This window comes from Lolium perenne, chromosome 4, assembly GCF_019359855.2.
Source record: "Lolium perenne isolate Kyuss_39 chromosome 4, Kyuss_2.0, whole genome shotgun sequence".
Taxonomy (NCBI): Eukaryota; Viridiplantae; Streptophyta; class Magnoliopsida; order Poales; family Poaceae; genus Lolium; species Lolium perenne.
In genome coordinates, this window is record NC_067247.2 from 112,025,910 (window position 1) to 112,046,718 (window position 20,809).

At 45.6% G+C, this 20,809-nt stretch overlaps 1 protein-coding gene across 1 annotated transcript; it reads left to right on the top strand.

Moving 5' to 3' along the window:
- Window positions 1-10,702: 10,702 nt before the first annotated feature.
- LOC127302989 (guanine nucleotide-binding protein alpha-1 subunit) lies at window positions 10,703-20,263 on the top strand. Its single transcript, XM_051333726.1, has 14 exons — window positions 10,703-10,894; window positions 12,875-13,043; window positions 13,134-13,206; window positions 13,453-13,490; window positions 14,547-14,636; window positions 14,758-14,835; window positions 15,487-15,594; window positions 15,673-15,774; window positions 18,753-18,808; window positions 18,952-19,086; window positions 19,432-19,525; window positions 19,614-19,673; window positions 19,767-19,846; window positions 19,922-20,263. Exons 2-14 carry the CDS (start codon window positions 12,951-12,953, stop codon window positions 20,085-20,087), a joined length of 1,173 nt encoding a protein of 390 aa, XP_051189686.1. The 5' UTR covers window positions 10,703-10,894; window positions 12,875-12,950; the 3' UTR covers window positions 20,088-20,263.
- Window positions 20,264-20,809: the final 546 nt, after the last annotated feature.

A 20,809-nucleotide genomic window follows, 5' to 3' on the forward strand; every position in this document is an offset into this window, starting at 1 on the left:
ATACCAAGACATGGTAAGATGACTATCCCCATATGTGCTATGCCTCTAAGCTAGATAGCAAGATAAATGCAAGAATATAGTGCAAGAAGTTAATCAATCCAAGTTTTTAGGATCAAGAATACCAAGTTCTCCTCTCAAGTTAACAAAGCGGGCTTCATCCAAAGGCTTAGTGAAAATATCCGCCAATTGGTAGGTTGTTCCCACATGAGTGAGATCAATATCCTTATTGGCAACATGATCACGTAGGAAGTGATGGCGAATGTCAATATGTTTGGTGCGACAATGTTGAACCGGGTTGTTGGCGATCTTTATTGCACTTTCATTGTCACAAAGAAGAGGCACCGTACCAAGAGACACACCATAGTCTTTCAAGGTTTGCTTCATCCATAACAATTGAGTGCAACAAGATGCCGCGGATATGTATTCGGCTTCGGCGGTGGATAGGGCGGTGGAGTTTTGTTTCTTGGATGACCAACTCACCAATGACCGGCCAATAAATTGGCAAGCCCCGGAGGTAGACTTCCGATCAACCTTATCACCGGCCCAATCGGAATCCGAATAGCCAATGAGTTCAAAGGTTGACCCCTTTGGATACCATAGCCCGAGAGTAGGAGTGAGAACAAGGTATCTTAGTATCCGTTTGACCGCCACTAAATGGCTCTCCTTGGGAGCGGATTGAAAACGAGCACACATCCCTACACTTAGCATGATATCCGGCCTAGAGGCACAAAGGTAGAGCAAGGATCCTATCATGGAGCGGTATACCTTTATGTCCACATCCTTCTCACCGTCACATGAACCAAGTTGCCCCTTTACGGGCATGGGTGTCTTCATTGGACTTGCATTGGTCATGTTGAATTTCTTGAGCATGTCCTTCACATACTTTTCTTGAGAGATGAAGGTGCCTTTTGCAAGTTGCCTCACTTGGAAGCCTAGAAAGAACTTCAACTCTCCCATCATGGACATCTCAAATTTCCTAGTCATCAATAGCTCAAAAGCTTTGTTATGATTGGGGTTAGTTCCACCAAAAATAATATCATCAACATATATTTGACATATAAAGAGGCCACCCCCTTTAACCCGCTTGGTGAAAAGGGTGGAATCGACCGTACCCATGCAAAACCCATCATGTAGTAAGAAATCCCTAAGGAACTCATACCAAGCACGTGGAGCTTGCTTGAGACCGTAGAGTGCCTTATGGAGTAAATACACGTGGTTGGGTCGGCATGGGTCTTCGAAACCCGGGGGTTGAGCCACATATGCGGTTTCTTTTAGGGGACCATTCAAAAATGCACTTTTCACATCCATTTGATATAATTTGAAATTGTGGAAAGATGCAAATGCAAGCAAAAGACGAATAGCTTCAAGGCAGACTCTGCGGCGCAAAGGTATCCTCAAAATCCATACCTTCTATTTGGGCAAACCCTTGCGCCACTAACCTTGCTTTGTTTCGTATAACAATGCCATTCTCATCTTGCTTGTTCTTGAATACCCATTTGGTCCCAATGACATTGATGCGATGATCCTTGGGTCTCTCAACTAGAGACCATACTTCATTACGAGTGAAACACTCCAATTCTTCTTGCATGGCAATTACCCAATCCGGATCAACCAAGGCTTCATGTACCTTAAGTGGTTCAAAACTAGACACAAAAGCATGATGTTGACAATAAGTGATAAGTAATGCATGGTGTCTACGAGTTACCACTCCTCTTGAGATGCTACCAAGGACTTGATCCACTTTCATGTCACTTGCCCTTGTAGCGGCCTTGATCTTCCGAATGGTTCCTTCATGATCAATGAATTCATCTCTTGCAAGTACTTGATCATGAGGGACCACTTGAGCTTGATCATGAGTAGAGGATGTTTCTTGATCGTCATCATGATCTTGCTCCATGGAATGAGGATCTTCTTCTTGTTCTTCGGATTGAGACTCATCTTGAGTGGAGGATGGTTCTTGAGTTGCACTAGGCTCTACTTGTGGCGTGCTTGAGACATCTACTCCATCATCTTGATCATCGTTATGAACCTCCATGGGCCGGATGTGTCCAATGCCCATATGCTTGATGGCACTAGATGGATCAACATCATTACCTGCAACACATGGAACAACTTGCTCCACTTGGGAGCCATTATCCTCCAAGAACACCACGTCACAAGATACTTCAATAGTCCCGGAGGACCGGTTGTAGTATCTATAGGCGTGAGAGTTCTCCGCATATCCAACAAATATACCCTCTATGGTTCTAGTTTCAAATTTACCGAGCTTTCCTTTGTTGTTCTTAACAAGGCATTTGCATCCAAAGACACGAATATACATGACATTAGGCTTGTTACTGGTAAGGAGCTCGTATGGGGTTTTGTTGTGGAGGGGACGGAGGAAGAGCCGGTTGGAGTAGTGGACGGCCGTAGAGATGGCTTCTCCCCAAAAGTTGTGGGGTGAGTTGAATTCACTCAACATGGTTCTTGCCATCTCAATGATAGTCCGGTTCTTCCTTTCAACAACACCATTTTGTTGAGGGGTGTATGGCGCCGAAAACTCATGCTTGATGCCCTCATCATCCACAAACTCTTGCATAGTGTAGTTCTTGAACTCGGTGCCATTGTCGGTCCTAATTGCCTTGATCTCGGATTCATACATACGTTGAGCTTTCTTGGCGAAGGTGATGAACTCTCTATGGGTCTCGTCCTTAGACTTAAGGAGAAAGACCCAAGAGTATCTTGAGTAATCATCAACAATGACAAGTCCATACTTGCTTCCACCAAGAGTATCATAGTGTGATGGCCCAAAGAGGTCCAAATGAAGGAGCTCCAAAGGCCTAGATGTGGTAACAATACTCTTGATGGGATGCTTCTTCTTGAGTTGCTTTCCGGCTACACATGCACTACAAACACGATCTTTCTCAAAAGAAACACCGGTTAGTCCCACAATATGCTCACCCTTTAGGAGTTGTTTAAGATTCCTCATGTTAACATGACCAAGGCGGCGATGCCACAACCATCCTTCGTCATGCTTGGCCGCCATTAGACATGTGGAGAAGGAGGGGCTCTCTTTCGAGAGGTCAACCACATAAAGGTTGTTCTCCACAAATCCAACAAGGACCAATTTGAGATTGTCACTCCTAAAGACTTGCACATAATATTTAGTGAAATATGAATTGTAACCGGCATCGGCAAGATGATATATAGAAAGTAAGTTATAGCCAAGGTGTTCAACAAGCATAACCGTCTCAAGGCACAAGTCCTTAGAGATTGCTACCTTGCCATACCCAAGTACCTTTCCCTTTGAGTTGTCACCAAAGGTAATGCTTGACTTCTTGTGGATATCTTCAATGAATTGATCAAGCACACCTTTTCCTCCGGTCATATGATTGGTGCATCCACTATCAAACACCCATTTTGGACCACCTGGAGGAATACCCCTACAAGATCAAGTAGAGGATTTAGGAACCCATCGATTAATGGGTTCCTTTGCAATGGCAACAATATCTTTTGGTACCCAAATTGAGTACTCTCTATAAGCATAGCCATTAGGAGGGCCAACATAGTTAGCATAGACATCACCATAATAATCAACAAATAATGCATAGTGATCGTTTGGCCCCGTGTGGGCACCATTAGTGGCTTTGCCCTTTGAGGCTTTGCCATTGTTAGTGACCTTCTTGTTCTTATCTTGAGCGGGTTTCTCCTTCTTGTAGTTGTTCTTCTTGTGAGACTTGGGAGTATATCCAAGTCCATACTTTTGATTGTTTGACCTTTGCTTACTCAAGAGGTCATCCAATCCCATCTTGTTCTTGGCGGTGGTGAACTTTGCAAGTTCCTTTGTTAGCCTAACATTTTCCTCAAGAATAGATGCTTGCTCACAAGAAGATTCATTAGGATGATAGTCAAGACCATATTTGGTCACCAAGGACTCAAGATATGCATTGGTCTCAACATGCAAAGAAAGTTCCTCTTGTAAACGAACATGTTCCTCAACAAGTTTAGCATGCTCACTAGTAAAGGAAATGGAGGAACAAGCAAGCTTTTCAACATCAATGGGATCCTTCATTGATCCAAGAGCCTTTTGTAGGATTCTTGAAGTAGATCATGATTCTCTCCAAGTTTCTTGAGCTCATCCTTGACAAGCTTGTTAGCTCTTTCAAGGTGGTCAAGATCCCTAGTGAGAGAAGCATGAGCAACTTCAAGTTCCTCCTTTGAAGCATTGAGCTCTTGGGTCAATAATTGAGCCCTATCAATAGTTTCTAGGTCCTTAACTTTATCAAGTTCATAAGTTTCAATTTGTTGCTTAAGGCCTTGAGATATGCACCTTTCGGTTTTTAGCTCTTGTCTTAGGAGATTGAATCTCCGTTCCTTCTCATTCAATTGATATTCTAATTCCTCAATGGACTCATCCTTTTCTTTGAGTGAGTCCATCAAGAAATCAAACTTGACAAGAGCTTCACCACGAAGGGTGCATCTAACATCATAGAGTTCCTTAAGCATAGTTAATTCTTCTTGATCTTCGTTTTCATCATCAAGAACACTAGATAGGGAAGGTGGAGGTTCCATTACCTTGGTTTCCCTTGCCATAAGACAAGAGCCAATGATTGGAGAGGAGGGAGAGTCATCGGAGTCATCATCTTGAGTTGTTCTTGCCATGAAGGAAGAGCCAACATCATTCTCCGTGGAGTAATCTTTGGAGTAGTCATATGTGAAGAGTGACCCGGGCTTAGAGTATGCTAAACCGGCCACTCCGACCTCCTTCTCCTCATCTTCCTCTTCTTCATCGGACAAGTACTCGGCCCCAACAAAAGCTCTTCCCTTGTTCTTCTTGTACCGATCGTTGATTGGGTTCGGCTTCAATCTTGGTTTGACCCCTTTGATGAACTTTGGCTTGTCTACCCTTTTCTCATAAGGGCACTCATTTGCAAAGTGGTTATCTTCATCACAATTGTAGCAAGTTCTCTTCTTCTTCTTGTCATTGAGGAGCATTGGGAACTTTGCCTTGTACTTCTTGGCAAAGAAAGCAAAGTCGGTAGCAATGTCACTAGTTGAAGTCATCTCTTCATCTTCTTCAATCTCATAGTCTTCTTTGCTTTCATGGTCGGCTCTAGCTTTGAGAGCAAGGTTGTGTGACGCTTCATGGTTGTGTGAGGCTTCATCAACACGGTTCATTGCCTTGAGCCTCTTCCCGGCTTTGGCCATGCTTTCATTGGCGGCCACATAGGAGACTAGATCATCGGAGTTGAGATCGGCACTCTTGGTCATGATTTGCAAGTTGAGTCCAAGGTTGGTGTCTTCTTGTTTGACGGCAATCATAGCAATGACCTTGGATTTTATGAAGGCTTCGTTCATCTCAAATCCATCATTGTACTTCTCAACACCAAGTCCCTTGACCCTTACTTTGAGCACCAAGCCTAGCATAGGCATCAAATATGGATTCTCCATCCCGAATCATGAATTGGTAGGCCTCTTGCTTTGCGGTCTCATAGAGAGCTGATTGGATCAAATCGGTTCCCTCTTGTAGTACTACGATCCGATCCCACAACTCTTTAGCGGAGACAATGTCATCGACTTGATCAAGAAGCTTGCGGTTGATGCCACTTCTAATCTTGTCACGTGCGGATGCATTGAGTTGACGGTTGTAGAACTCGGTGGATGTCAACCGAGTGGGATCTTGTGGCTCCGGATATCCATGAACAATGAGCTCCCATAGCTCCACACTGCACCGCGAATATGAGATTCCATAGCAGATTTCCAATGTGGAAAGTGAGTTCCATCGTAATGGGAACGGTCCCACTATGGTTTATATGAGGCATGGGTGAAGTGTTTCTAGGATAGTTATAGTTAACATCATGGTAGGACTCCTTAGAGACCGAAGCCCCACTAGAAGTTCCACCCGCAGTTAGGTTCTTAAGCATGGCAGTCATTTCTGCCATTTGGTTTTGTAGCTCATCCTCCTTTTTCTTCTTCTCGGCCTCATATGCCAAGAATCTAGATTTCATCTCTTTAACCGAAAGGTTAGAGTCTTCATCTAGACCCTCGAAGAGTTTATCCATCTCACTCTTAAGGCGGTGAAGCCCTTAATAAGAGTCCAGGCTCTGATACCAATTGAAAGTATAGAGATGGTAAACCTAGAGGGGGGGGGTGAATAGGTTTCTACAAATTTTAATTCTTTCTTTGCAATATTAGGCTTTGCGGAATATAAAGATGAGCCTAATGCAAACTAGGTGAAGCAACCTATATGAGGATACAACTAACTCGAGCACGAAGGCTCTCACAGCGATTAAATCATAAGTAAGGAGTTCGGTTAGAGATAACCGATAGCACGCGGAGACGAGGATGTATTCCCGTGTTCCCTTGCTTTGCAACAAGGTACGTCACGTTTGGAGGAGTGGAGGTCCCACGAAGGATTCCCCGCGCCACGAAGGCTCACCCTATTCTCCGGAGCCTATCCCACGAAGGAATAGCTCACTCACTTGTGGTAGACTTTGAGGTAGCCTCCAAACCTTCACAATCTTGCCCGGAGCAAATCCACAGCCCGGATGCTTCCGGACTCCTCTTGCCTACCTAGGGTTTCCTAGGAACCCTAGGAAGCAAGCTTCTCAATGAATACAAGGGGGAATGAGATTTGGCTTGGTAGAACGGTAGATCGGGTCCTCCTCTAATGATTCCCCGGAGGGATTTGAGTTTGAGTGGAGGAGGAGGGAGATCTGAGGCTTTTGGTGTTTCTAGCAATGGAGTATGAGAGAGAGAGCTCAAGAACAGCTTGTAGTGTAGTGCCTAACTGTTCAGAGGTAGGAGAAGACCTATTTATAGTGTTCTTCTAAATACGGCCGTTGGTCACTTGCCACATCAGCAGATTCTTCGAGAAACCCGGTCAACCGGATTTTGCGCCGGACGAGCCGGTCCACAGCCAGTCGACCGGGCCACAGACCTGGGCCGGCCGGTTTCCAACCGGAGCTGGGACCGGGACTTGACCGGCAGGCTTCAGGCTTCTTGGATGTGGCCCGGATGTCACAGCGCAGAACCCGGTTCTTGACCGCCGCTCGGTCAGCGCCCGGTCGAGACCGGGCCGTGGACCGAGCAGCCGGTCCGAAACCGGGCTGGTGACCGGACGCGCGCCGGATGGCTTCGTTTCTTTCTTGGATGTCGCCGGATGGCACCGGTTCAGAGTCCGGTTGGCGACCGGGCTGCCCGGTGCCAGGGCCGGTCCAACCGGATCTGTGACCGGCCTGGCTCAGAAAAACTAGCTGATTTTTCGTCGAATTGGGGGGGTCTCCCGTTGCCTTTTGTTCCATTGCAACACCATCATACCTCTTTGGCTAATACCTGAAAGTCATCTTGTAGGCATGTATTAGTCCAAATACTCTAGCACGGTGTCATAGATACCAAAATAATGGATAAGGGTAAAATACCCTTACAAAAAGGAAAGAAATGCTCATCAAAGTACACGTGCCGGGAAGTGATGACGCGGTGAGAAACCGGATCATAGCAGCGGTAGCCTTTGGTGTTAGCCGGGTAACCGAGGAAAACACACGGAACGGAACGAGGGGCGAGTTTATGAGGAGTGGTGGCGGCGATACTAGGATAACAACGACAACCGAAAATCCGAAGACCGTCGTAGGATGGAGGGGAACCGTAAAGGAGGTGATGAGGTGCATAGTTCCAACGGGGACGACACAGACGAAGGTTGACAAGGAGGGTGGCGGTGGCTAAGGCGTCAGGCCAAAAGGTGGGGGGAACATGGCTGTGGAATAGGAGTGTGCGGACGCAGTCATTAAGGGTGTGGAGGATACGCTCGGCGCGGCTGTTTTGTTGGGACGTGTATGGACAGGTTAGACAGAAAATAGTGCCGTGAGAGGAGAGTAGGGTGCGGACGGCGACATTGTCAAACTCTTTTCCGTTGTCAGTTTGTAGGGTGGATGGGGCGACCGAACTGGGTGGAAACATAGGCGTAGAAGGCTGTGAGAGTGTTGGCGACATCAGACTTTTTACGGAGGGGAAACGTCCACACAAAATGAGAAAAATCATCAAGAATAACTAGGTAATAAAGAAGGCCAGAATTACTCGGGATTGGAGAGGTCCATACATCACTATGAATTAACTCAAAAGGAAAAGACGCAACAGTGGAAGACTGACTAAAAGGAAGACGAACGTGTTTACCAAGACGACACGATTCACAACTATGTGAAGACTGTTTAGTAGATGAAAACGAAAAACCCCTCATTATTTGGTGAAGCGTGTTAGCACTGGGATGTCCAAGACGAGCATGCCAAAGATCAACGCCTGCGGAGAGAGCACGAGGTGCGGCGCCGGGGGTGGAAGGCGACATCACCGGATACAAATCGCCGGGGCTCTCACATCGATGGAGGACCATCCGGGTGCGGGCGTCCTTAACAGAAAAACCAAAAGTATCAAATTCAACAGTCACAGAGTTGTCACGAGAAAGAGTTTTAACAGAGACTAAATTCTGAATAAGCTGGGGAGACACAAGGACATTATTGAGAGACAGTGGTTTAGAAGTAGATGGAAAATTAGCAGAACCAATGTGAGAAATAGGAAGACCGGCGCCGTTACCGACAATGATGCGAGACTCGATGGAAGTGGGAAAGGAATGAGAAAGGTTACCCGGGTGAGCGGCCATGTGAGACGAGGCGCCCGTGTCCATAAACCAGTTGCCGCCACCGGCGTAACAGCCAGGTGCGGGCGCGGCGTGGTAGGCCGGGGCGTAGGGCGGTGTCGCGGTGAAGTGCACCTGGTGAGTTGGCGGGCGCGGCACCGGCATGTTGTAGGCGTGGATGAGCCCCGTCCATGGGTTGTAGGCGAAGGGGTTGCTGCCGTTGGAGACCGACGACATGATGACGCGCGCGCGGGGGATGGCGACGGCGCGGGGTTGGGGAGGGAGGCGCGGCGGCGGCTGCAGGTGCGGCGGCGGCGCGGCGTGAGGAGGGGCACACGCGGCGGCGGCACAAGGGCGGCGGCGCTAGGGTTGGAGGGTGGGGCGGCGCGCGCGGGGAGAGAGGGGCGCGACGGCTAGGTTAGGAACGGTAGGTGTCTGATACCATGTAGAGAGGGATGCAACTCACAATGTATTGATTGGGTGCATATGGGTTACATATATAGGCGACGTCCTCGACTATACAAGGAAGAAGGCGGGCCCAATAATCAATACAAAGATATGTATCGCTATACATAACTATAGAAGATACACATCCAAATATACAAGGATATGTATCTCAACACTCCTTGGGCTTTGGCGAGCCTGGTAATTAAGGAACAACATCTTTCGTGCCAAAAGGAACTTACTCTGTCCTTTCCAACAGGATTTAGTGGAAATTTTGTCACTGAAAGACAACATCCAAGACGACGGCAAAGGGAAAAGGTCCTAAGTTTATTTCTGTCCAGCAGTCCAGAGAAACCATGCATAGGTGTCGAGAGCGGGAGGCATTTACCAGCAAATCATGGATGCTAGAAGATTGCTGGGAGAGCGCAGTATCACCAAAATCAGAAGGGAGCAAAAGAGAGTAGCTCATAAGCTTGTGAAATACGAGAGGATGGCTCAGAACCAAGGAGAGTAGTTAAACAGCTTTCCTGACACTATATAGCTCACCGCTCACGTAATAGAGGAAGAATGTATAAACTTGTCTTTTCTATACAAATAAAGCTCTCTCTTGATCTCACAACAAATGTTCGCTCAGAAATCAGGCATTCTACATTTCAGAGTTGCGGGAGAGAATACATGTAGATCACATTCTAATCTTTGAATTGTTTCCCTATCTAACCCAGAAAGTTTGAAGTTTTTCTCCATGTCTGCAGATACATGTAGATCCTAGTTCTAGTACAGAACAAAGTACAAGTAATTTATGTACTAAGAAATGCTTAGAAGATCGTAGTGTGCATCATCAAATGCAGCAAAAACTGCTTATGTGCTTCCTCTCAACAAGACAGCTCTATCGAAATGCAAGTATTTCAAGCTTACCATTTTATCACGTAAAGTTCAGAAATGGAAGCAATGAAATACTGAAAGTTGACTTGATGTACTGAACCCTAGCTGACGACAACATCATCATGACTCAAGCAATTACGCAAATGACGGCTGCCCAGGTAGTTCAGTGCTAATGATATGTTTGTCCAGCTTACTTCTGTGGTAATGAAAAACACTGTTGTGCCTTAATTCGAACAAAACTAACACAGCAGTACCCAACTGTCATCGGATGACTTATCCGCCAGAGATGTAAAATTAAATAAGAATGTCGAGAGATGCGGCCAGAACTTGAAGCTCGAGGTTGAACCAGAGGAGAACTTGCTGGCGATGCTGCAGATCTCCTACTTGTCAAGGCGGAGCTTGCCCTCGTCCCAGATTGGCTAATCTTCTAGGCGTCGGGGCGTCAGGCGAGAGCCCAATATCGCACGGAGCGGAGGAATGAGGTTACGAGCTGTGTCAAGCGAGGATCTATCGGGCGTGGTGGCGGCGTGCTGGACTAGGACGGCTGGGGCACCATAGCCATAGTGCTCGATCTCGGATGGGGAACGCCGAACAAGGAGCTGAGAGATGGAGAAGGGGTACTATAGTTCCGTTTTCTGTTCCATGGCGCAGGGATCGAAGAGGGAGAAAAATACAAATTGCATGGTGGTGGAAACAGGCCATGAAATCTGACCGTTGGTATTTCATCCGACCGGACCGACGAAAATTTTCAGATTTGCAGTTTGTATGTAGTCTACTGTACTATTTTTCACCTGATACGTTCCCCTCTAAGCCCCCTACCGACGACGACGACCCCAGCAATCCTCCTCCCCTACCCGCCGGAGCAGCTTCTCCCCCTACGCATCGGGGCGGTGGTGGCTTCCCCTATCGGCCGGCCCAACCAACCGCTGCCTCCTCCCGCCACCCCACCACTCTTCCGAGCAGGTACGTCTCCTTCCTCTTCTTCTTCGATTTCACTCGACGGAATCCAGATCGGGGATGGTGAGCGGGGACGCTTGGGAGAGGGGAGGGCGGGGCGAGCTAGACGAGCAGGGGCGGCGGCGGTCTCCCGCGGCGGACGGCCGGGGAGAGGCTGGTCTGCACGCTGCAGCTGTTGCTCGCGCGGGGACGAGGTCAAGGGCTGGCGGCGGCCGCTGCACTTCTGTCTCGCAAGCGCAATTCTTGTCCAATTGTTTCTACTGGAACCAATTTTGCTGTGTCCCAGGAGCTGTTGTTAACATATTTTGCTTCTTATGAACATCCAATGACAAAAAATTGCACATTTGTTCCTCGCGCATTAGGACAAATAGGCAGTGAACTTGCATATGGACTTCTGAGTGATGGATTGAGAAGCTCAACTCTTTATCGTTGAAAGTAAACCCCGAAATTTGCGAAACGTTGACTGAAAGAAAACTAAATGGAATGGCAACACCTATTGCTTTTGACAACACAAGAGAACTAAGAAAATCACAGCAGGAAATATGCGATCCCCCGTAAGGCCGGAACACCACAAAGCTGCATCTACCAAAGCATCACATGTGGGTTTACTGATGTTATTAGCTAAGCTCAGTGGGTGGATGGGTGCCAATTGCCACAAGGACCGATCTCTAGTAGGGAATGATTGTCCACGACAAAGGGAAGACCAGTACAATCAGAAACTGCATGGAGGGGGTAATTTAACAGGTAATGCAAACCTGAGGGGGTTCTCCATCCCAAACGTCAAACATAGGGGGGTTATGTAGTCTTCTTTCCACAAGGGACAAGATATGTTCTCCTCCCCATATTCACTCACCTCGCTGGCAAGTGGCAGCCGGTTCCTGTCCTCACTGTTGCTCCTCTGCCTGCGCCGCCACCGAACCCTCTGCGCCCGCTCGCGCCGCCTCAAAGCAAGGGGCCTAGATTCTCTCTCGCAGGTGCCCTCCTCCTCCTTCTCCTCCTCGGCTTATCATCGTCGCTCCTAGCCTCCTACTATTACTGAAGTGAAGTGGGGTGGCGTGGAGTGGAGATCCATCCGAACCTTCTCCTTTCTGTTGAGAAGGAGGCCATGCCCCAGGTTGGTTTATTTCTGTTCTTTTTTTTTCTTGTACTGCTCTTCCCTTTGCCATGGACAATCATTCCCAACCAGAGATCGATCCCTGTTGGCAATTGGCACCCACCCACCCACTAAGCTTAGATAAAAATGCTGATGTACAACAACATCAGTAAACCATGTGATGCTTTGGTAGATGCAGCTTGGTGGTGTTCCGGCCTTACGGGGGATCGCATGTTTCTTGCTGTGATTTTCTTACTTCTCTGGTGTTGTCAAAAGCAATAGGTGCTGCCATTCCATGTAATTTTCTTTCAGTGAACGTTTCGCAAATTTTGGGGTTTAGTTTCAATGATAAAGAGTTGAGCTTCTCAATCCAATCACACAAGTCCATATGCAAGTTCACTGCCCATTTGTCCTAATGCGCGAGGAACAAATGTGCAATTTTTAGTTATTGGATTGGATGCTCCTAAGAAGCAAAATGTGTTAACAACAGCTCCTGGAACACTCAAGCATGTAGCTAGTGATGTTGTTTAATACTTCAGTGGCCACTGTGTGTAACTTGAGATGTGAATTTTTATCTCAGTAATGCGTAATATGAAGTGCTATCTAAAAGGTATTACTTGTGACCAGGTGCGTCTTCACATAGTAATCTAACAAAGTGGTAAAATGGTTTTTAGTTGCCGCAGATGCAGCAACGAGAGGATTTAAAGTGACGACACATTATCTTTGCCCGATTGATTCCGTATTAGACTAAAAAATATTCCTGCAAATGTACGCATTTATTGAGTTTTGTCTGTGTGTGACCAGTCTGATATGTGTGACTCTCCTTTGCACTATGTTATCTGATTGCCTGAACTTTGACCAACATCTCTTGGGTCTTGCCCTTTTGTATACAGCTCATGAACTGCGAGATATAGCCCTAGATGCTCATCTTGGAAAGAGGCTCAAGCATGAGAGTGTACATCTTGAATAATGGCAGTGCTTACATGTGTGCTTGAAAGCATGGGTTCATCCTGTAGCAGATCTCATTCTCTAAATGAGGCGGAAGCAGCTGAAAATGGAAAAGTAAGTTACCACCCAAACTAACTGAGCAACTAAACGCTAAGCAGATAGGCTAACTGCCATTTGATTTGCTTTTGATACACCTGGCAACAGTCTGCAGACATCGACCGGCGAATTTTGCAAGAGACAAAGGCAGAGCAACACATCCACAAGCTCCTACTTCTTGGTACTGCCAACTTTCTTGAACAGACATTTTATTATGGCAATTATCAATCCTATCCTGAAAATTTGCTGGTTCAGAGAATAAAATTCCTGCACTTCCTCTGTCGTCAGTTCCATCATATATTTCATCTGGTTTTGAAAAGATGCATGCTTTGTGATGTTTGTCATTAATAAATTATTGAACCAATGATCCCTTAAGTTTGAACTTATTCCAGATAGGGGTCACTTTTAATTGATTTATTTTTTTAAGGTGCCGGAGAATCAGGGAAGTCTACAATATTTAAACAGGTATGAAGCTCTTGTTATACTACCTGGAAAATCATTAAGCATATGTCATTAGCATGTTTGATGGGAAATTTTAAGGCACTCCCATACTAATATGGGCCATCAATTCTGTGTTATCCAATGACTCAAATCTACCATTGCCCAACATGCTACTAATTACCGCATAGGGAATTAGGGATAATATGGACTTTGCACATTGTCTAATTTAGTATGGAGATAATAGAGCCGCGCTGAAGCATAGCAACGGAGGCTAATTAATGGTATAATTTTTCTCCCAATAATGGCTTCATATTTAGAGGCACATGTAGTAGTATACATTGTAAGCAACTGGAGAATAAAATGGGTTTACACAGCATGCATCAGTTGACCCTCTTTGCTTTGCCACTATGTAGTTTTTGCTGTTATGTGCGAAGTGCAGAATTATATCACTTGCATGGAGTCAGGATGCTCCACTTTCTTATATTACTAAGCATATCATCCTTAACATGCTTTTTTGAAACTAAAACTATGAAGGTGAATTTGGACACAAGTCTGTACATGTATTTATATATAATATAATATAATCTGTGTAGCCATTTCACGTGGCATGAAAAACAAATGCTGCTACCTGTTTTACGAGTATATATTTTGGAGAAATGGAATCCTTAGAAACTTTTCGTATGATTTAATCTTTTAGGCATTTTTCGGAAGGATTCCTTTACATGAATGATAAGATCTTCTGCATCCACTCAAACTTCTTGGAAAGAATCTTTTGTCTGTCTGTGGTGTAATCGAACAAATTTTGGTGCAAACATAATCATGTAGGATTCGAGTGGACATGGTATTGCAATCCTGCATTTTTCCCATTACTGTGTTTTTGAAATTCTGTGAATCAAAGAGGCCTGAATATTGGAAAGATTGATTGACTACACCCCAAAATAGCCAATACTTTACCATGAGTGGAATGCTTGATCAATGAACATCTAGGAGACTAGGATTAAATATTTCTCTTACGTCCTAAGCGGTAAGTTGGAGCTTAGAGCTCATGTATCATGTATTCTGACTGTTTTTTCTCTGCAGATAAAACTCCTTTTCCAAACTGGCTTTGATGAGGCAGAACTTAGGAGCTATACATCAGTCATCCATGCTAATGTGTATCAGACAATTAAAGTATGCGTTTAGTAGTTTCCTCTTATTGAATGGTGGGGTTCGCGTAGCAAATTTGACTAGAGCAGCATGATGGTAGTGTGGTTACATTTCTTCGCCTGAGTAATGTGTTAAATGTGCACAGATACTATATGATGGAGCTAAAGAACTAGCTCAGGTGGAATTAGAGTCTTCAAAATATGTTATATCCCCAGATAATCAGGTCTGTACTTCCTATTCTGTTCAGTAGAGAGATTTACATTGGGCATAAACATCAATATCTTGCAACATGATTACTCTGATCTGTTACAGCTGAAGAACGATTTCAGTTGCTGAACTTGTCTATGATCAAACCTGTTCAGACCTGGCAGCTGCACTAAGCTATGCTGTATTATTGAATTTTCCATTACCATTCGCCAACGCAGAGATATGTACTAAAGTGCAGATGATTTAGACAGATGAAATTCAGAAAATTTTATCGCTAGCTTGCCCATGTATTGCTCCTTTTATCTCTAAATATCACGTATTTCATCTAGTAACTGGAAAACATGTCATCTAGTAGCTTGAAAACATACACTATACTTTGTTATTACATTTGACCGCTTAGAGAATAATATTAAGTTCGGTAATCCTTCACGGGCTCAAATAATCATCATTTTCAAGGTTGATTGTCTAGATTTGAGCACTTTTAGGGCTTGACCATTTACCTTCTTTGATGGTTCTGGAACCAATTCTTGTTAAGAGGTGTTGCCTTATTTATGTACAATATATTGGTTGCTAGCATGGCAGCTTGACATCGTACACCTTACACTATTGTTCAGATTATGAAGTTAAATTTGTATATAATCCCATTGCCATGTTATCCTAACTTCAGGAGATCGGAGAAAAACTATCAGAAATCGGTGGCAGGTTGGATTACCCATTGCTCAGCAAAGAACTGGTGCAGGATGTGAGAAAGATATGGGAAGATCCAGCCATTCAGGTGGAAAAGAAGTCTTAATCTTTTTCTTTAAATGTACATATTGTCAAATAGTGAACTTATAAATAAATGCATATATAGGAAACTTACTCACGTGGAAGTATTCTGCAAGTTCCGGACTGTGCACAGTACTTCATGGAAAATTTGGACCGATTAGCTGAAGCAGATTATCTACCAACAAAGGTCTGTAATTTATCCACAATTTAATCCTTTTCTGGGGCATTTATTTTCTGGGTTTCTGATATCTCTGTATGTCATCTGTTTGGCGTTCGTTGTTAGTGTCTGAAACCTTCATCTCAGCTTGAGGTCGTTAGGTTTTCCTTTTGTAATCTCCTTTTCTTTGTAAACTGCTGTGCTCTGTTATCTGGTTATATCCGATGTGCCCTTGATCTAATATAAGCCTGATTTTTTCATCTCAGCTCGAGGTCGTTAGGTTTTCCTCCCTCCGTTGGTTTAGTTTTTTCGTTTCAAAAGAATAACTATGCTACTAAGCAGTTACTACAGGGCATAATCTTATCTGAACACCTTGACCTTTTGTGTTTCCACATGTATCATCTACATGGTGTTTAGTTTCTCTGAATGATCCTTCAGTTCATTTTACAAATTCCTAACAATAGATAGAATTATAATACCCAAACCATTTTTCTTATATGCTAACATGCCCCAATACTCTTAAGCAAAGGGTTTCGTTGGCACTTTTTGTGTTGGAGTCATTCCTAAACAGGAAAGAACCATCTAATTATGATGTCGTGCGAATTTTGTGGTTATTTTTATGGCATTATTGTTACTTTATTTTAAAACCTGTTGATTGCTTGGACATACTAATTCAGTAATTTAATAGGGTTTTGCCTGTTGAAATAATGAACACCAAACTGTTGATCAAAGTTTCCCATTAATTTATGTGCTTGTCAAGCACTTCAGCTTTATCGTGTACATAAAGAAAAAGTAACCTGTTCTTTAGTTTCCTTTATAAGTGGAGATCCCTCCATATTTCTCAAATTTTTAGTCTGTCTGAGCATTATTAATTGTGCAAGTTCTAGAGTCTGCATGTACAATTCTGGATTTTTGTAACTGTACATGGTTACTCAAAAATAGGCTTCAAGGGCTGTTGACTGTTCTGTCATTCTTATTCAAGAATATATCTGCAGTATTTTTGTTATGTGGCTGCTAGGGTTTGGGAGGAGAGAGAGAGCTGCGAGGGCGCGAGAAGGCCGGCCGGGGGCCTTTTGCCCACGGCCGGGCAAGAGGGAAGGGATTTCCTTCTTAATTCTTGCTTGATTAGATTGATACATCTCCTCTCCTTATAGAGAGGTTTACTTGACTCCCAAGCAAGGCTTACTTGACCCCTAAGCAAACCATAAGACTAACGGGCCCAGGCCCATGACGTACTCTAACACTACACCCCACCTGGACATGCAGCTCGTCCTCGAGCTGCAACCTAAGCAAACCATGACTCGACACAACACAACCCTAACACCTAAAAACGAGCCTTTTACATCTCGGCTTGTTTTATAACTCTCAACCTGAAATAGACTGGGACGCTTTATTGTTGACCCCTGAACATAAAGTGGACACCATCTGCCCGTCGGACGTGCACCTGTACAACCACCTGGATCCCATGGAAACCAGCGGGACAAAAGGAGCACGCGCGGTGGCCGGCGACGGAATGCAGTGGTGCTACGCGGTGCGCTCCTACCGGTGACACCATGCCTTCTCCCCGCCGGATGACTGTCGATGGCGCAGACTTTGAGGTCGCTGCCCGCGGGAAAAACAGCATGTCCGCCGCCCGTGGGGAAACCGCACGCCCAAGATCCCCAATGCAGCGGACGAGATCGAGGTCCGTTGCGCAACGAAGCTCAACTTGGAGGAGCTGCAGCTGCAGATCACGCATCTCCCGCACACGCCGACGCACTAGGAGGCCGTGCGCAGCAGCCTGCAGCCTCACCACCGCCGACACGTGGCGGATAGCGATCCAAGCCGGAAGCGGTGACGGTGACGGAGGGAAACGGACCTGGTGGAAGGGCATCCCGGGCGGTGGCGATGTAGAGCCCGGGGCCAAGGTCGCTCCCACACCGCCGAAAGGTAGGGACGGCGTCGGTGGAGGCAGCAGCCCCTGCTGCGGTGTTGGTGGCGACGGCAGCTGCTGCTGCTGTTGCAGCTGCCCACCGAAACAGCGAGGATAAGCGTCGGTGAGGACAGCATGCAGCGGCGGCGTTGTTGGCGGTGGCGCTGTTGTTCTGCAGCGTCCCGGTGGGGAAGAAGGCGGCCGGCTGCCGGAGAAGAGGGACCCCGGCGCCGAGGTAGGGCCCGGCCGGAGATGGTGGACAGCGGCGGGGATTGCAGCAGCCCGACGTCGGGTGGCGGCGGCAGCGCAGCATCGGCTGCAGCTGCAGCCCGGCGATCGCGGCGGAGGCCGCCTGGTGCGTTGGCTGCCACGGTAGCAGCGCCGCCGGCGGCGGCGGCCCGTAGGGTCCGGCCAGGAAGAGGCATATCTCCTGGACAGCAGTGGTGAGATCACGGAGGGCTGCGGTGATCTCCGCCGTGGAGAGAACGGTGGGGACTTCGGAGTGCGGCGGCGGCGGGTGGTAAGAACTCGGTGGAGGACTGGACATGATCGAACCCGGGAAAGCTGATACCAAGTGTTATGTGGCTGCTAGGGTTTGGGAGGAGAGAGAGAGCTGCGAGGGCGCGAGAAGGCCGGCCGGGGGCCTTTTGCCCACGGCCGGGCAAGAGGGAAGGGATTTCCTTCTTAATTCTTGCTTGATTAGATTGATACATCTCCTCTCCTTATATAGAGAGGTTTACTTGACTCCCAAGCAAGGCTTACTTGACCCCTAAGCAAACCATAAGACTAGCGGGCCCATGCCCATGACGTACTCAAGTGTTATGTGGCTGCTAGGGTTTGGGAGGAGAGAGAGAGCTGCGAGGGCGCGAGAAGGCCGGCCGGGGGCCTTTTGCCCACGGCCGGGCAAGAGGGAAGGGATTTCCTTCTTAATTCTTGCTTGATTAGATTGATACATCTCCTCTCCTTATATAGAGAGGTTTACTTGACTCCCAAGCAAGGCTTACTTGACCCCTAAGCAAACCATAAGACTAACGGGCCCAGGCCCATGACGTACTCTAACACTTTTTCTTTTTAACTTTTTCTGGATGTTTTGCAGGAGGATGTGCTACATGCTAGAGTACGAACAAATGGTGTTGTAGAAATTCAATTTAGGTAATATGTTTACTTGAGATTTGAGTATTTCTTTCACTCTCCGCATACAGGGTGCAGACATAAGTCTTTTATCTCTTATATCCGAGACGCAGCATAAGAGGATTTGAATGAGAAAGTAGTTAATTTGGGTAGCTTTTCTGCAGCCCTCTCGGAGAGAGCAAAAGAGGCGGCGAGGTATACAGGTTGTATGATGTAGGAGGTCAAAGAAATGAGAGGAGGAAGTGGATTCATCTTTTTGAAGGTGTTAATGCTGTAATCTTTTGTGCTGCCATTAGCGAGTAAGTATGATTTCTAAAATGGCATATTCTTCTGAAGCTACCTCTTACTTAAGATTTAGTCTAGGTGTGCAACGCTGCAAAAGGAATCCATGCAAAACACCTTTTTAAAGCTTTTGCCTGTGACCTGAAGTAGTCAACAAGAATCTTTTGTTAAATGAAACATATAGCTCATCCACAGTATTTATAACTATGTCTTTACTTGATGTAGCGCTACTAAATACAGAACACGAATTTTGGTGTGCATCAACTGCTTGTGGTTGGCAATACATGAATGAGCACATGCATGCATATGGAGAGTGCAAGGCACACAGCTTTTGATCTAATGTTGTGGGCTGTTAATTCCAGATATGATCAGATGTTGTTTGAGGATGAGACACAGAACAGAATGATGGAGACCAAGGAACTCTTCGACTGGGTATTAAAGCAAAGATGTTTTGAGGTCAGCAGACGTCCATCTCAATTTGCCTGTTCTCCTCTGCTATTATTTTCCCATTTCCAATCCTACTTGATGCTGTGTTGATTTCCAGAAAACACCGTTCATGCTGTTCCTCAACAAATTCGACATATTTGAGGAGAAAATACAAAAGGTAACAAACAAATCTTTTAACCCATCAGAAGAGCTGAGTTATACGCAAGTGAAGTACGCACCTTTGTGTCAACATTTTGCCATTCTTATGTAGGTTCCTTTAACTGTATGTGAGTGGTTTAAAGACTACCAGCCGCTTGCACCTGGCAAACAGGAGGTGGAGCATGCCTATGAGTAAGTGCAACCCTCTCTCCCTGATCACTCTCACATGAAACATGCCAGCTGATGGTCTGAATGGATGTTTTACAGGTTCGTCAAGAAGAAGTTTGAAGAGCTCTACTTCCAGAGCAGCAAGCCCGATCGTGTCGACCGAGTGTTCAAGATCTTCAGAACAACGGCATTAGACCAGAAACTTGTAAAGAAAACGTTCAAGCTGATCGACGAGAGCATGAGACGCTCCAGGGAAGGAGCCTGACCCGGGTTGGGTTGTTGTAAGCCGTAGAAAATGGCGATTGGGATGTAAGAGAAAGTTTACGGTGTCTTGGGTCTGTGTATTTTTTGTTTTTTTGACAGGAAGAACATTGATTAATCCCTTTGTGCTCCCACAAGCTAAGAAACAATTCTGATGAATACCACGCAAAGTTTAGATCATGTCCACAATCAAATGTTTTGCAGATACTGTCGCATCACATGCTATACCTGATGGTCGAGACACTCGTCATGCACTTGACGGTTCTCTGTGCATTGTCGGTGTATATGTTTGCCAGTCATTATCAGATTGTTGCTACTGCAAATCCATGTACTCCCTCCATATCGGATTAAGACTAGTCACAATGAGAAGTATCATACACTGTATCATGCACATGATACTAGTTTATGATACTAACCTCACAATGCATAGTATCATAGTATCGGGAAATTCAATTCGGCTCCCGGGTGCGTATGCTTCCTCTACCAACAAAACATATTTCGAAATGTGGAAATATTTTGACAAAAAATTCTACATGTACATATCTATAATATATGTGTGTTCGTCAAGTTTGACGAAAAAATAAATTTTTGTGTGATCTACGTAAAAAAGAGAAAACTTTCCTGTGAAAAGTCTTATTTTTAGCACTGAATTTTTTCTTTTTTACACACGTCACATGATACGTCCATTTTTTATGAAACGACTTTGTAAGCGCATAGCACGTAAAG

What these genes read in the sequence shown, in the direction of transcription:
- LOC127302989 (XM_051333726.1), top strand. Translation starts at nt 12,951, where the DNA reads ATGGCAGTGCTTACATGTGTGCTTGAAAGCATGGGTTCATCCTGTAGC. An exon ending in CCACAAGCTCCTACTTCTTG is followed by an intron (nt 13,207 to 13,452) that starts GTACTGCCAACT and finishes TATTTTTTTAAG; the next exon opens with GTGCCGGAGAATCAGGGAAG. An exon ending in TTATATCCCCAGATAATCAG is followed by an intron (nt 14,836 to 15,486) that starts GTCTGTACTTCC and finishes TCCTAACTTCAG; the next exon opens with GAGATCGGAGAAAAACTATC.